The sequence below is a fragment of the Pteropus medius genome, unplaced genomic scaffold (assembly GCF_902729225.1).
Source record: "Pteropus medius unplaced genomic scaffold, Ma_sr-lr_union100, whole genome shotgun sequence".
Classification (NCBI taxonomy): Eukaryota; Metazoa; Chordata; class Mammalia; order Chiroptera; family Pteropodidae; genus Pteropus; species Pteropus medius.
The window spans coordinates 12,455,230-12,470,262 of NW_024349804.1; the positions used below are offsets into that span (position 1 = coordinate 12,455,230).

General features: G+C 57.3%; 1 protein-coding gene across 8 annotated transcripts in view; it reads left to right on the forward strand.

Annotated features, from left to right (window-relative positions):
* The window catches only part of TBC1D14 (TBC1 domain family member 14), an 83,457-nt gene extending 68,734 nt beyond the window's left edge, over positions 1 to 14,723 (forward strand). For 6 of the 8 annotated variants that reach the window (XM_039838236.1, XM_039838234.1, XM_039838235.1 and 3 more), the window contains 3 exons: positions 843 to 952; positions 10,138 to 10,396; positions 12,010 to 14,723. In XM_039838236.1, coding sequence (XP_039694170.1) covers positions 843 to 952; positions 10,138 to 10,396; positions 12,010 to 12,075 — 435 coding nt within the window. In that variant the 3' untranslated portion in view covers positions 12,076 to 14,723. Of the gene's footprint in view, positions 1 to 842; positions 953 to 3,172; positions 5,109 to 10,137; positions 10,397 to 12,009 lie in introns of those variants that run through there. The other 2 variants (XR_005647676.1, XM_039838237.1) reach the window with 1 other exon arrangement.
* Positions 14,724 to 15,033: the final 310 nt, after the last annotated feature.

The window sequence follows — 15,033 nt, forward strand, 5'->3', positions numbered from 1 at the left end:
AGGCCGTGACGGCTGCTGCTTTTCCTTCGCATCTTCTCCCTCGCTGCGTTACGTGGCGGCCCTGCGAAGCTGCCCGTGCCGCACATACTGGTGTCGTCTCCCCCGGGGACGCCGGGGCTCAGGAGCGGGGCGCGCCTGCTGCCCCAGATCACGCTGGACAGTTAATCCATTCCCGGTTCTCAGAGAGGAATGAGCCAGGGAAGACTGGCCTGACAGTGGGACGGGCTCGGGCGCAAGTCCCAGCCACACGTTAACGGTGCGGCCTCATCCGGCGAGTGCGTAACTGCCATGGGCTTCAGCTTTGTCATCAGTTGAAGAATGAGATGTAACTGGCGAGGCGAAGGCCGGAGGCTGTGCTGCGGGCCCGTGGAGACCCCGCGGACACCCCGCGGTCCGGCCCCGACCACTGCAGGCGGAGCGAGTCCCCGACACGTTAGGTTTCCCGGCGCCCAGACGAGTGCCGTTTGCTGCTCTCGTGTCCGTTAAGCGTGCAGTAGCATCACGTCTATGAAACGGTGTAAAAACACTTTATTGCTAAGAAGTGCCCACGGGCACCCACGCCCGCTAGAAAAGCGGTGCCGACAGGTGCGCTCGACGCAGGGTCGCCGGCAGCTCATAAAGAGCCCGGACCCCGCGGAGCGCGAAGGCGGAGGGCGAGGCAGGCGACGGGGTGTGCGCGGAGCCCATGCGTGTGGCGCACGACGTGCTGCCGGTCCGGACGCGTCAGCCACGTGAGGAGGTGGTCGTCAGACCGTGGAGAGAGCAGTGCAGTGACTTGTTTTGTAGACTGGGAACTTGTGCCTATAATCAGTTTATTAACGTATTTCACATTCTCTCCCCAGATGTTGACTTATTTTGCTGCATTCGAGGTATTCTTTGAAGAAAATTTGCCAAAATTATTCGCTCATTTCAAGAAAAATAACTTAACTCCAGACATCTACCTGATCGATTGGTAAGACTCATCTCCCTGCCCCGCGTCTCCTTGTCCTCACAGCCACCCTCCTGCGGGGCTCAGCTGACACCCCATCCTGTTCCCCAGCCGCCTGCCCTGCACTCGACAGTCATCTGCCAGCCCCGTTAGCTCTTTTTTATGACTTCTATGACCTTGAGCCGGTCCTTCTGAATTCCCTTCAGGGGAGAAGTGGCATCTGCGCCCGCCCGTGTTCAAAGTGCCATTACCTGTCCATGCGCCGGTGTGTCTGAGTGTCAGGACTGTGCCAGGCTCTGCCCGGATCCAGAGGCAGGTGTTAAGCCAGACACGGCACTCACCTGTCAGGAGCTGTCGTCTAGGCTGACAGACGTGTCCACGGACAGCTGTACAGCATGGGAAGTGCTGTCCCTGAAGCAGAGGGCCAAGGACAGAGGCCCTGGGCCCAGACTTAGGGGTGAGAGTGCACAGAGCCAGGCTTAGGGGTCAGAATGCACAGAGGTGGCACAGGAGCCCGAGCCAAGGCCAGACGTGAGCGGCAGCACGGAGTGGTTGGGCAGCCACATCCTGGCGGGTCCTGGATGCCAGGCCGAGAGCTTGGGTGGGGTGACAGGGCCACAGGCTTTTGCTGGGGGTGAGGATGGAGGCAGGGTATAGCCGGAAGTGAATTTTAGGTCACTTGGGAGGTAGGGGAGCCCAGAGGTGGAAACAAATTAAGGAAAAAAGACCAGAATTTGAGCTGGGGCTGCAGGGGCGGGTGGAGGGTAGGGAGAGGGGAGACATTTGAGGGAAGAAAGCCGGCAGTCCCCATGAGTGTTTTTTGCAAAAAAAGGCAGAGAATCGTCATCTGGTCCTGAGGGCCCTACTGGCGGGGGTGTTGCTGGTTCCCCGGTGAGATCAGAAACACGGGGGCAGAGTAAGCAGGACGTTAATGGCTCTGGCTTTGGACCCGGTGATTTTGAGGTGCCTGTTGGACATCTTAGGAAGGCGGACAGACAGGTTCCAGAGTGTTCCGGGGTAGAGCAGCAGGCCAGGCAAGGCTTCACACACATGTGGGTGTGGTCTCTTGAGGAGAGGGTGGGTCGCCACCCTAGAAAACGCTGGTTTGGGGGCTAGACGAGAAGGCTGGCAGCGGAGTGTGGCATGAAGCAAGCAGGGTCCTTGTCAGCTGTGGGGGGCAGGCCCAGTTCCGGTTCCGGCAGGCCCACGAGGCCACTGGCCCCCCGCTACTTGCCTTGTGGCCTCACTGAAGGCCGCTAACCTCTTGGGGCCCATTTTCCCATCTGTCGGCCTCGATGATGAACCTTGCAGGACATTGTAAGGTGACCACCCCTAGCCCCCTGACTTATATGAGGGGCTCTGCAGAAGCAGGGAGGAGTCGCTTGATCAAAAAGGCCCATTGGGGCTTCAACACTAACTCACCTGGTAAATCTGAACTGCTGGGAACACAGGTGGCTTGATTTTTTTTTCCTTTTTTTTTTTTTTTTTCTGGCTCACCTTCAGAAGGCAAAAAGCTTACTTCTAGAAGGTAAAGTCCGATTAGCACCTGAAACAGGGCTCCACCCTTGAGACCTACTGGTCTGCACTGTTGGCCTCTGGGTTCTCGGTGTCTGTGGCTTCTCTCCTAAACCCCGAGACTTTACTGACACTGCCCAATTCTTGCTGGGTACGAGGGTTTGGAGGTCGGTTGGAACTTGTGGCTGAAGCCACAGGTCCTAGTGCCACTGGGGAGTAGTAAATACCAGGCCATGAAGTGGCCCCCGGCAGGGATGGCTATGCTGAGTGGAGGTGCCTGCCTCAGAGGGCACCTCCATTTAGCAGACGATGATTTCTGCACACTGTGCATACTGGGCTCGCGCATCGGCCCTGCACCCCCGTTGGCAGCCACGCTGCTCATTTGACTGTGAACCCGGACCTGGGAGGTTCCCGGGCCTGGAGCACGTGAGCAATGGGACAGGGCGTTAGGAGCGGGTCGGACAGGACCTGGGTCTTCAGCGGCTCCCCGATTATTTTACAGCCCGAAGTTAGAGTTTTAGGGGTCCAGGCCGCAAACAAAGTCAGGGGAACACTGTCCTAGAGTAGCATCTTCTAAGCTCATGTCACCCTGTCCTGCAAAAGGAAACCAGTTTTGTGTCGTGTCCCTGCTTGTGGCCGTGTGTGCGGAAGTGTGACAGGTACATACGACTGAAAGAAGTTTCACGAGACAGTTTCTGAAGTTTCCTATTTTGTCCTCTATTTATTCAGAAAAAAATGCTGTGATGCTCCGCTCGGATTGGTTGAGTGGGTCACGGCTGTGCCCGAGGCTGCCTGTCGTCTCCGTTCTAGTCGGGGATGGCTATAATGCGGGTTGGGGGGCGCGGAGGCCCAGGGCCCCGCTTTCGCTGACGGCGCTTAACCTTCAGAACCAGCCCCTGGAATGGATCGTGACCTGCGTTTCACGGATGAGAAAACTGAGGCTCAGAGAGGCAGAGGGCGGCGCCCAGGGCCACTGAACGGAGCCGGCGAGCGCAGTCACGTCCCCACTCCAGAGCTGTCCCCACTCCAGAGCTGACGTGCCTTCCTGCGATTTCTCCCTGAGGGCCTTCGTCACAAGGCCGCATGACCACGAGGCGGGCCCCTGGCTGCAGCTCCAGAGATAGATAGCATCGCATGCGGACAGTGCCCCTGGGGACTGTAAAGCAGGTCAGACTTGTTTGCAATGACAGGTGAAGCCGAGTGCAGGGTGTCTCAGCAGAAAGGGGGCTCCAGGGGTTCCGTGGCTTCCACCTTCGTGTCGCGTCAGTGCCCAAGGCTTCGGGGATGCTGCCCACCGTGCTTTGATGAGGCCTCCGCAGGCGTCGGCTCCTTCTTGGGGAAATGCTTGACTACTTCTTTGCGTAAAGACCTAGGAGGACAAACGTCGTCCATTTTTTACAGTCCCACTGCAGGGGTAGGCACACAGTAGGTCTTTGGTAAATATTTAAGTTGAATTAAGCACGGAAAACCATGCGTTCGTGACTCGATCCTGTCTGCACGTGTCGTCCGCAGTGATCCCAGCTCTCGGTGGGGTGCTGCCAGGTAAACGCTCAGGTCAGAAACGGGGCGGCCCCGGGAGGAAGCACAGGGCAGGCACAGGCTCACCCCGGACCGAGACGCTGACGTCCCGGAGACACTCGTCACTGTGCGTCACCCTCACCGCGTCGGGAGCAGCTGTAGATCTTAGCACAGAAGAAGCCACCGAGGCCCCTCCTGCAGTCCTGGCACACCTGCAGTGAGCGGCCCAGGCCGGCTGCGTCACGTCACCTCCCCAGAAGCCACGTGTACACCCTGGACAGCTGGACCTGCCTCCGAGCTGCACACGCGTGGCGGGCTGCACTGTGCGTGTGGGCTGTGTGACTAATGAGTCCTAGGGCTCCAGGAACCTGTTGCTTCAGCAACAAGGCCTTTTTGTCATGTCAGAGGGTTGGGGGCGCATGTGCTTTGGCCAGCTCAGTGTTGGGGTGAGCTGTGCAGGAGCCGTCTGCCCACCGGAGGCCAGTTCAGGAACTGTTCCTTCGTTCCCAGGACCATCTTCCTGCCCCGCGGATTGTCGCGGTGGAGCTTTGTAGGACATGGCCTCCCTCCCTCCCCCGCAGCTTCTGCTCCCGCATCACAGCGCTGGCCCCTCGAGGCTGTCCTGTTTCTTGGTGCCCCCGTAACAGACTGAGCTGTGTCAGTCACCTCTGTGTTGCTCACGCCTGGCCCCAGGCTCGGTTCAGAGTCCTAGGTCAAAGAAGGCTTCTGCTCCTTCCTGCGGGGTCCCTTCCTGAGTTTAAACACGCAGAGTCCAGCCCGAGGCCCAGCTGGGACCAGCCGCTCCTGCACGTCCACCTGTGGGTGTTGTCTGCCCAGCGGGGTACAGGGATTTCACAGTCGAGAATTAGACTTACTTGCTGACGCCGCTGTCCTGGCAAGGGGCCTTTTGTAGTGTGCTTGTCACTCTGCCTGCGTGGAGGGTCAGGACAGGGCCCCACCACCTGCGTCCTTCCCATAGAGTTTTGAGTGTTCACACAGCCTAGTGCCCACATTTTGTGGGAGGACTGACATGCGGTCATTTAACTTATCAAAATATTTCCTATTGCTCTCAAATGGCAGTTACTTGGAGGCGTGCGTGGGTTTTGCAGTAAGCAGTCTTGACTTTAACAGTCCGGCACACGTCCCTAGCGGGATGACGTTCCTCGCAGCGGTGTTCTGTGGTACTCGGAGGTCTCGTCACACCGCATCTCTACTTCAGAGGGCCAGTCCAAGTTTAGTCTCTGTCGCACCTCGCGCACGTTCGATTTATAGCTTTCACCTTCCAGGTGCGGTCTGCCCGGGCACTCCTCCACGCAAGGGACGCCTCGCTGGGCCAGGAGCATCCAGCATAGTGTCCAGCATGCACCGGCCTGCGTGCGTGAGCGCGTGTGTGTGTGCTTGTGTGTGTGCGTGCATGAGTGCACGTGTGTGTGCATGAGTGTGTGCGTGTGCTTGAGTGTATGTGTATGTGAGTGCTGCGTCACGTGCATGTGAGTGGTGTCGTGCGCAACGTGTGTCGCGTGAGTGTGCGTGTGCGCTGCGTGTGTGCGTGGGAGTGCACATGTATGCGTGAACATGCACATGCATGTGTGCGTGTGTGTGCGTGCGTGCATGAGAGTGCGCATGTGTGCATGAATGTGCGCATGCGTGTGTGCATGCGCTTGCGTGCGTGCATGCGTGTCAGGAGGGAAGGGGAGTCCAATCGCAGGTGGGAAACCTTGCGGGAAAGGCCCACACAGCTTGTCTGTCCCCAGCCACCCAGCCTGGCTGGAGATGGAGCCTGTTAACTAACTTTAACAGAGTCTTCAGTAACTACCTGTAGTTTGTAACGAATGGAGTTGTGTTGCGTGTTTGATGTTTTATTTAATCCTCACAAAATCTAATGAGGCTAAGCAGTAAGCCCGTTCTTATCCAGAAGCATCTATTCAGTCTGCTTGTCCCAGTATTTTAAGATTCAGGGAGTGCCATGGTGGGGCTCAGGGCTCAGGGCCACCTCCTAAGCCATCCCTGGGGGCAAAAGCTTGTTCTTAGGGACAGTCAGGATGGGGAAGTTGAGGCCTAGCTGGAAATTGGTGATGTCAGACCTCGAAGGTCCAAGTCTCTGGTTGTGGCTTCTCACATGGGGAGACTGCTAGATGACCTTGACCCTCGACCTTATCTGAGTTTCCAGACTCTCTCTATTTGCAGTTTCCTGATCTGTAAAATGGGGGTGGTGGCTGCTTCTCATGAGGTGGCAGCAAGGATTACATCGATTGGATAATCCCGGAGGAATCTCATGAAGCAGTGCCAGCCCCGGAGCACGTGCTTCCGGGCCTCTGAGGAGCAGACCGGGTGGGAGTCAGCTCGCTCCCCTCTGTGTCTCGTGTGGGCCTTGGCCCCCAGAGCTGGCTTCTGCCTCCCCCAGCGGCTCCCCGTTAGAACAGACGTGGCCAGATACGAATGTTTTGGGGATGGCGAAGGCTTGACAGGAAAACAGCCTTCCGGGTCCCCTCACACACGTGATGGGGGAGAGCGATACAACTGGTGTTTGGTGTCTCTTAAACCTGTAGCCATCTCATTGATCGGGCAGCACAGAAGTACGTTATTTTGCATGAGTTGAATCTGTACCCGAAATCACTGTTTTTGATACACGGTGCATTCATGTGCAGTGGTCCAGGGGAGAAAAACAAACATTTCTTGGGGGAGAAAAATCCTCGCGTTCTCGCTTCCTTTCACGGAGGAACACGCTGCAGCCCCGGGAGGGCCAGTGGGGCAGGGCGAAGCCCATGGCGCACTGCAGAGAGCGGGCTCCCCTCGCTCCTGGCTCCGTCCCGATCCCCCGATCCCCCCATCCCGTGGCAGGGCTTCTGTGGGACCTGGACAGAACCTGGCGTCAGCATGTTGGGCCTGGTCTGGTGCTGGCCCTGAGCCCCACGGGGAGCTGAGTGGGCTCCCCACATGCGTGAATGGTGCTGCATAACCACTGCTCTGAGAGCCAGCCAGGAGGGGATTGTTTTAATTTTCTATTCACATCAGTTTTTTTTAATCTAAATGGTTTAAAATATAGTCAGGCATTTGAAAGCTGCTGGTAATGAATGGTTTACCAGTGAAGGGGAGAGGGAGGAGGGAGGGAGGGAGCGAGCAGAAAGCACATCTGAGCAGGAAGCACCTCGGAGCAGCCCCACTTGCTGGAGGGAAGCGGGGTACCCTCCCTACTCTGTGGGGGACAGAGGTCTCTGCCCTGGAGGCACTGGCAGTCTAGGGCTGGAGACAGAGCTCAGGGATGCTGGGCTCTTGGGGGCGGGGCGGGGGAAGAGGTCTGGGAGCTGGTGCTGAAGGCCTTTGGGGCTCTGCAGGGCTCAGAGGTGCGGAGGCCGAGCAAGGCAGAGGGAAGCTGGCGGGGTGTCCCTCCTGCCTGGCGACTTTCATGAAGGGGGATGTATGCGGTGCAGTGGAAAGCCAGCCTCGCCCCAGGCCAGCATGTGGCTTCCCAGAGAGGGTCACATGGGCTGAGACTTGGGTGAGTAGACATTGGCCAGGTGAAGATTTAAAAGCCGTGTTCTTCAGTTCTCAGTCTTATGTGACTTTTCAGCCGCCTTTGACGGTCACTCTGATCCTGGAATGCCGTCAGTGTGCAAGCCGCCCGCGGCGCAGAGCCCTCCCCTGCAGTCCAAATGAATGGGCGTATCCGCCCAGATGTCTGACTGACACCAGAGACCCCGCACCCCCCGACTGACGGCTCCACCCTTGGGACTGCTCTGCCAGAGCCCAGTGGCCTTGACTCTGTTGCGGTCCCGTGAGGTAAACCCCTTGCAGGCTCTGTCCAGGTTCCCTCCACTGCAGCTGTGACCTTGCCGCGGGCGTTTCAGTGGCCGCCCAGTGACGCCTGTGTCCCCACTAGGCACGGCCATCCTGTTCATGAGTATGCGTATCTGCATGCACACACACGTGCGCACGCTGACTGGCGGTCCCTGCTCCTGCCCCCGCTTGCAGTTAAGTCGCCCCTAAGGGCAGAAGGTGCTGTTTCCTTGGGTGCTCCGTATCCTCGTCACCAAAGCGCAGGTGTCAGAGGTGTTGCAGGCACCTGGACTGCGCTGCTTAGACGCGGGGGCTCAGATCTCGGCCGCTAGCTCCTGAGAACGATAGCGCCGTGGCGGGTGTGGGGACCGAGCAGGTGGGCCTCGCAGGCTTTGACCGCCGTGTTCTGGATCGTTCAGGTGTTTGCTCGATTATATAGAGTTCAGAATGTGTCTGCGGTAGTTCAGGAGGCCCACGCACAGACCTGAGCTCGAGAATACTGTGCCGAAGAAGCTGCTTCTGTGTCACTCGCCCTCTTCGTGGCCTGTAGCTGTGCTTTTTTCTGATCACTTTTTACTTAAGATGCTGCTTTTAAGAGGTCGGGGCTTGATTTCCACGAATGAGCCGACGGATAAGAGGTGGTGATGCGAATTAGGTCAGCTCCTTTTCGTTTTTTGAAAATAAGCACATTCTCTGGAGAGGATTGAGAATGTGCTCTGGATGGAGTCTAGATGCAGAAGACCTCCTGGATCGCTCCGCCATGTTTTCTAGACTGAATAATGAAATCGTTTGCTGTTTTTGAGATAGTAAGAAGCTCAGGCGGAGGACTTGCTGTGACTTTTAAAAATAAAATGTCCTAGCAGGCCTGCGACAGTGTTGCTGGTGGCATCTAGCGTAGTCTGGATGCTCAGAGCGTCTGGCTCTGCCACTTATTCTTGGCGGGACCTGGGGCAGTTTTCCCCTGACATCTGTGTCCCTATTCCAACATCTGAGCTGAATGAATGGACTGTCGTGGCTTCCTTGAGTCTCTCAGAGTTTCGAAGCATGGACATGGCATGGCCGGCGAACGTTAACCGTGTCGTGGTTGGCGTGCTGTGCTGAGCACGTGAGTGCCCCTCCAGGTCCTGCCAGGGGGTCTGAACTGAATCGCATCCTGGAGCCTCTGTGTCCATGCAGCCCGTGTGCAGACTGGCCAGCATGCTGCAGTTGTGGCATCTGTCCCAGCAGAGTGCGGGTCCCCCTGTCAAAGGCTTGATGACGTTGCCTCCTGACCTAGGCAGCCCTGTGGTCCGAGCCCAGCTCTGGAGGTCAGCGCCTCCATGGACCCCATGTATCTCGAGCTGGCATGGGTACCTGGAAGAGTGATTTCCCAGGAAGGATGGGGACCCGTCCCCCGCGGTTGAGAATCGCTACTTCTGTGAGGAGTGGTTCCGATGAGGTCATGAGAACCGCCATCGTCTGTCATCGGATGCAGCCTAGGGGTCTGTCCTCATTTAGTCGTTCAGCAGAGATCGCCAGGTGCTGTGCTGGATGCCGCGGGTGGGGGTGGACGGAGCAGGGTCCCTGCCCCTGTGCAGCCTCCGCGGGAAGATGGAGACGTGGCCTGTTCTGGCAGGCACCAGGGCCGAGGGGCCCAGGCAGGATGGAGCATCTAGCTGGGTCTGAGGGTCAGGAGATGGCACCGGGCTGCGTGTCACAGCTGGGGTGGGGAGGACGGGTTCACAGAGGACCAGTTTGCCTAATGTTTCAACCTGGACTCGCCTTGCTGTGTGACGGGCACGTTCCAGGCTAGAAATGATCCAGCCGGATAACATATTTGATCGCTTGGAATTGTGTGTGTTTGGTAGTTTGCATTGTGATCATCAAAACTGTTTAAGGGAATGTGTATCTGTATTTCACTTTTCCGTCTCAAGGTTTGCATTTAAGTCCACAGTCAAATTTATTTGGAAACGTTTACTTTGTTCCTTTGCTGACCCCTACTGGGGGAAGAGGGTACAGGACGCCCCAGAGTCCTGGGAACGCTGAATCGTAGTTTCTGTTCCCTGTTTTTACCCCCCACCAGACTCTGAGCTCTGTCTGCCTTTTAACCTCATACCCAGCGCCTACCACAGAGCAAGCACATAGTAGGTGCTTCATGAATATTCGTTGTTTGTAGAAGTAATTGGTATCAGTAATTTGCACCGGACGGTGTTTGCAGTTCCATGCGGAATCCAGTAATGCTGTTTTAGGAAGCTTTTAAGTTGGCCTTCAGTATGGATGCAGGCCTGGCACTCACCGGCCCCCACGTGTGTGTCCAAGGATGGGAGTGAGCGACATGAGCCTCTGTCATGGGTCCACCTGAGTCCACAGCTCTTTCTTGGTGCCAACCAAAGTCTGAGAAACGCAACCTTTTTCCCCAGGATCTTTACTTTATACAGCAAGTCCTTGCCCCTTGACCTGGCCTGTCGGATCTGGGACGTATTCTGTCGTGATGGGGAGGAGTTTCTGTTCCGCACGGCACTGGGCGTCCTGAAGCTGTTCGAGGACATCCTGACCAAGATGGACTTCATCCACATGGCCCAGCTGCTCACCAGGCTGCCCGACCACCTGCCCGCCGAGGAGTTCTTTGCTTGCATAGCGACAATTCAGATGCAGAGTCGGAACAAGAAGTGGGCCCAGGTGAGCAGATCTCCCGCAACCCCTGAGACGTGGACACGTGGCTTGTACGTAATGTAGGAAGCACCTCGCTCAGAGGGCTCTTTGAGGAAACAGCCCTCTCCAAAGTCGTTGGCGGGCTGGAGGTGACGACATCTGGCTCGAGGCTTGGCTCTGCCGCAGGGGGCTCGGGCAGCCATCCCCTCTTGAGGTCTGTCAGATGAAAGGGCTGGATGATAAAGTGCCATTCTGCAGTGGCACTGGGAGGTCAGAGCTCTAGTGCCATCACAGTGCTGTCTCCACATTAGTATTTGATAAACGAAGCCCCCCGGCCCGAGACAGAAAGCACAGGGAGCTAACACGGAGCGGGCCCCTCCTCCTCCCCCTCCCGGAGCCTGTGGGTGGGTGGGCTGGTCCTCATCTCACTGGTAAACGGAGGAGCCCAGGGAGCTGGAAGGCGCCCCTCAGCAGAGGAGGGGGGACGACAGCACTCCCGGGATGTGTGACCGTCAGCCTTTCCAACCTGTGCGGTCACGGCCACGGACCTGCTTCCCTCGCCATGGCTCCCCCACCCTCCCAACCCCACCCCTGACCCCCACACACAGACACGCAGAGAGGGAAGGAGTAAACCCACAGCTGACGTTTTGCTTCCTACATTTTAGGAAGTAGGTAAAAATTATTGATTGAAACTGGGTCAGAGATTAGCGACAGTCAGACATTCTCTGACAACGGTAGAGTGATAGGGGTTCGTCCGATGCTGGGTACAGAGCGTGAAGCATCATGGGAGCCATGGGCGTGCACATTGCTCTTAGGTGCTGTGCTTGAGGTTAGGACTCCGGTGAGCTTTATAAAACAGGTGAATGGCCATTTGGTTGGCAGCCCCGTTTACTTAGAGGTGGGGGCGGGGGGCCTGCCCACTGCTAGTCCTCTGTGCAGCCCGTTGGAAACTTTCGTAAAATGTTTCTGCTTTACGCCTTGTAATTTGTAATTCAGTTAAAGTGGCGCTGGGCCCGGTCCCCAGTAGATGAGCACTGGGGCCACAGAGGTTCCCAGGGTTTGGAACAGGACGAATCTGGTTTCGTGAAGCCGTATGGGCTGCTTAACCTGGAGCGCGTCACATCTGTGAGCACGGGACGCTCCGGCCTTACGAAGGGGCGTTGCCCCCCCACCCCCCGCCCAGCGTGTCGTGCGGGTTAGACAGCCGCTGTGCGTGGAGCGGGGCGCTCTGCTGGGCCTGGGGCGGGTGTCCAGCAGATGCAGCCATGGTCATTGTCAGCGCTGTCGCGAAGCGGTCACAGTGGAGTGTGTATTAGAAGATGAAGGCGCCGACCAGGACCCGCGCGAGCAGGGCCAGGCGGCCGAGCCCGCTGGGGACGCTCAGGAGGCGCGAGGAGCCAATGCGGGATTCGCTGGTGGGGGGCTGGCCGTGGGCGTGGGCGGGGAACCCTGCGGCCCTGTCTCGATGTTGGCGCGTGGCTGGCGGGACTGGCTGTGGGGCATCAGCCTGCGTGGGCGGGCGGGGCGGCGTCGGCCGGGGAGTGCGGATGAGGTGCGGAGGACAGGCGGGCGCAGCGGCCTCTCGGGCTGTGCCTCAGCGTGTCGCGGGGCGCCCACGGATGTCTTCCCTGTGACCCCAGGTGCTGGCAGCGCTGCAGAAGGACAGCCGTGAGACGGAGAAAGGAAGTCCCCCTCCCAGGCACTGAGGCGGCAGGCGGACGCGCTCGGCACCAGCGGGGTCCCAGAGCACCTGTGCCCTCTCAGGCGGACACCCTGGCAGCTGCGAACAGGGGCTCTGTTCCTCTCTGCTCCCTAACACTGGAGTTGGCCTTAAAACAAAACAAAACAGACAAAACTTGTAAAGAACCAAACCGAGGCTTAGCCTTAAGCAGCCCAGTGGGACGGTGGCCCAGTGTCGCCCGTGGCTGACTGTCGCGTGCTCCGCATGGCTCGAACACGGCAGTGGCTGACTCCCTCCCCTCCTGTCAGCAAAAAGTTAATTAAATCATAATACTTTTACGTCAACTACTGGAAGGGACATTACAGTCTTTCTTAGCCCAGGTGCATGAGAAGTTCCTTGGGAGACCTCAGAGATGCTTTGGGCTCATAGTCACCTGTTGTAGTAAGAGACTGCTGATTTAGGGACCGCGATAACCCCAGAAGTGGAAAGTCCACCTACCAAAGATGAGCCAAAGGCAAAAGAGCTCTCGTGGGGTCGTCATGATGGATGCCCGTGGGCGCCCAGGGACACGACCTGACCTCGGCCTGACCGTTTACCATGTTGCCTTTGCCACATGACAGCACAGGGCTGAAGATGGGCGCTGAGGGTCCAGTGGGGACCCTCACTCCGGGAGACTGCCCCCTGCACCCACTGAGCAGTGGTGGGAAGTCGAGGCAGGAAGAGCCGTTCGCAGGGAAGGCCCATGGCGGCAGACGGTCTAAAAGCCGATGGAAGGGATGTAGACAGCCCCCCATAAGTCAGAGTGGGGGGAAAGGGGACGTTAAGACCTGCCTCCTGGCCCCCTGCTCATCTCTGGGCAGGCCGGGGACAGCCCAGTGTGGGGGGAGCCTGCTCCCTTGCTCTGACAGAAGGCTCCTCTGTCCTTTGTCACCTGAACGCAGGGGCCAGTGCTGAGTGCCAGCGCTTCCCTCACACGTGTGGCTTAAAGGTGGACTGTCATAAGGGCGGAGGAGTAAACCCCACACCCGGCAGCACAGACAGTCTCGTCAAAGTTCTCAGTGCGTCCATTTCATCAGCCTTTTCCTATTTTAGGTTTTAGCTGGTTTCCCAAGGTCATTAACACCTCGTTCTAGCTTTCCCATGACTAATTTTGAGAACTTCGTGTTAAGAACATTGGTTATCCACATTCAAAGAAATGAATGGTTTTTGCAGAGTAGTCCAAAGGGCAGGCAGATCTCTATGGAAATAGCTTCCCACGTGGTCATCCGCTGGGAGTTGGTCCCCAGGAATGCTTGCTGGGCAGTCCAGGTTGGAGGGCACAGGTCACTCGCAGCGTGTGGTGCGTGCAGCAATGTGGCTGGCGCCCTCTGGCCCTTCTCGGCCGTCCTTCCCGCCGCTGGGGGCGCCCCAGGGTCCGTCTTGTTTCTGATGTTGCGAGCACCCTCAGCTCTCTCTAGGATGCAGCCAGGACACCTGGGCTGGGGCTAACGCCTGCCATGGCATCACTCTTCCAGGTGTTCTGCATCTGTCACATCTGCCTGCGACACTTCTCAGTGCGATAGCAAGTTGCCGAGCAGTGGCTGACCTCGTGCCCCCAGCCCAGCTCTGTTCCGCCTGGTTTTTCCCGAGACGGCCTTTGTTCCCTTGCCTCCCTCACCGAATTCTCCAGGGCGGTCGCAGAGCATTGTGGGTACCGCTTTCCGCCCCAGCCTTCACAGGCTGACTCACCCGACCTGGGAGGGGAGAGGGTCTGTGTTCACTGAGGTCTCAGCTGCCTGCCAGACGCAGCCGCCCGATACCACGATGCTGAACGTGGCCTGGATTGTGCCAGCCTGGGAGGCGGGCTGGCGAGTGTGCCCAGGTTGCTCCCTGACGTGGGCTTTCTGTTCCCGAAAGATGTATATATTTTCTTACTGTACATAAAGATGTTCCTTGAGTCGCGACAGAGAGCGAGGCAGCCGGGCGGTGTGCGGTTCCGGCCGGAAGGACACGCGCGTTCCAAACCCAGCCCCTAACATCCGTTGTTCGAGTTTGACATACATCTGTCTGGATAGCACCATTTGCGTGTTAACTTTTAAAATGGATTTCATGCCAATCCGGAGCACTGACCGAATCTCCAGTTCTGAAGAGGTGTCCATGACCTGTTCGGGGACCCCGTGAGGCCTTGCTGGTTTGCTGTGTCCACGTCAGAGGCTGGAAGTTCTGAGCCCCTGCCCGGGGCCACACGGCCGCCTCCCACAGAGGGCCTCAGAGAGGCACAGGGCTGCGCTCCTCTGCCAGATGCCGCTTTAGAAAACTGGAAACACGTCAAAACGCTGCACCCCCTCGGGAGCTCGCCCTGTCCACTTCCCCGGCCACCGATTTGCAGAATCTAAGATTTTGGGTTTGGGACCTTTGTACAACTGGCACTTTAGGGTCGAAGGCTGCGTCCCCACCAGTCCTTGAAATCTCATCTAGAAACAAGGGTCACTTTAAAAGGTACTTTTTAACTGCTCAATTTCGACTATTTTACATAGTTCGCTGATAGAAAAGTCCTGATGACACTTGCTACATATCATGTTTTAATTGCTTGTACAGTTAACCTTTAATTTTATTAAGTGTATCAAATTAGGGCTTTTTGAATTGTAAATATGTGGTTTTGTTAAATAAAAGTCATGTAAAATTGTTACTTGATTCATTGCAGTTTGGTTTAAAATTGAAGTTCTTTTCCTGAAGTATGGCGAAAATTTGATTTTGAGCATTGCGCTATTTCAGTGTTTTAAAATTCGCTTGTTAGGATCAGTTACATCAGGAAGATGGTATAGTTATGGTAATTTGGTCAAGGGATTCGAGGGTTTGGTGTGCCCCAAGCTGAAGGGGAGCCCCGAACTTGCTGCTCCTCTCAGGCCTGATCTCAGCCCCCACCCCGGGGTCCGTCACACCCACCTGCACCTGCTCCCTGAGCCTGCCGCCCCATCCAGGCGGGTCGTCGGCGTCCCCTGTG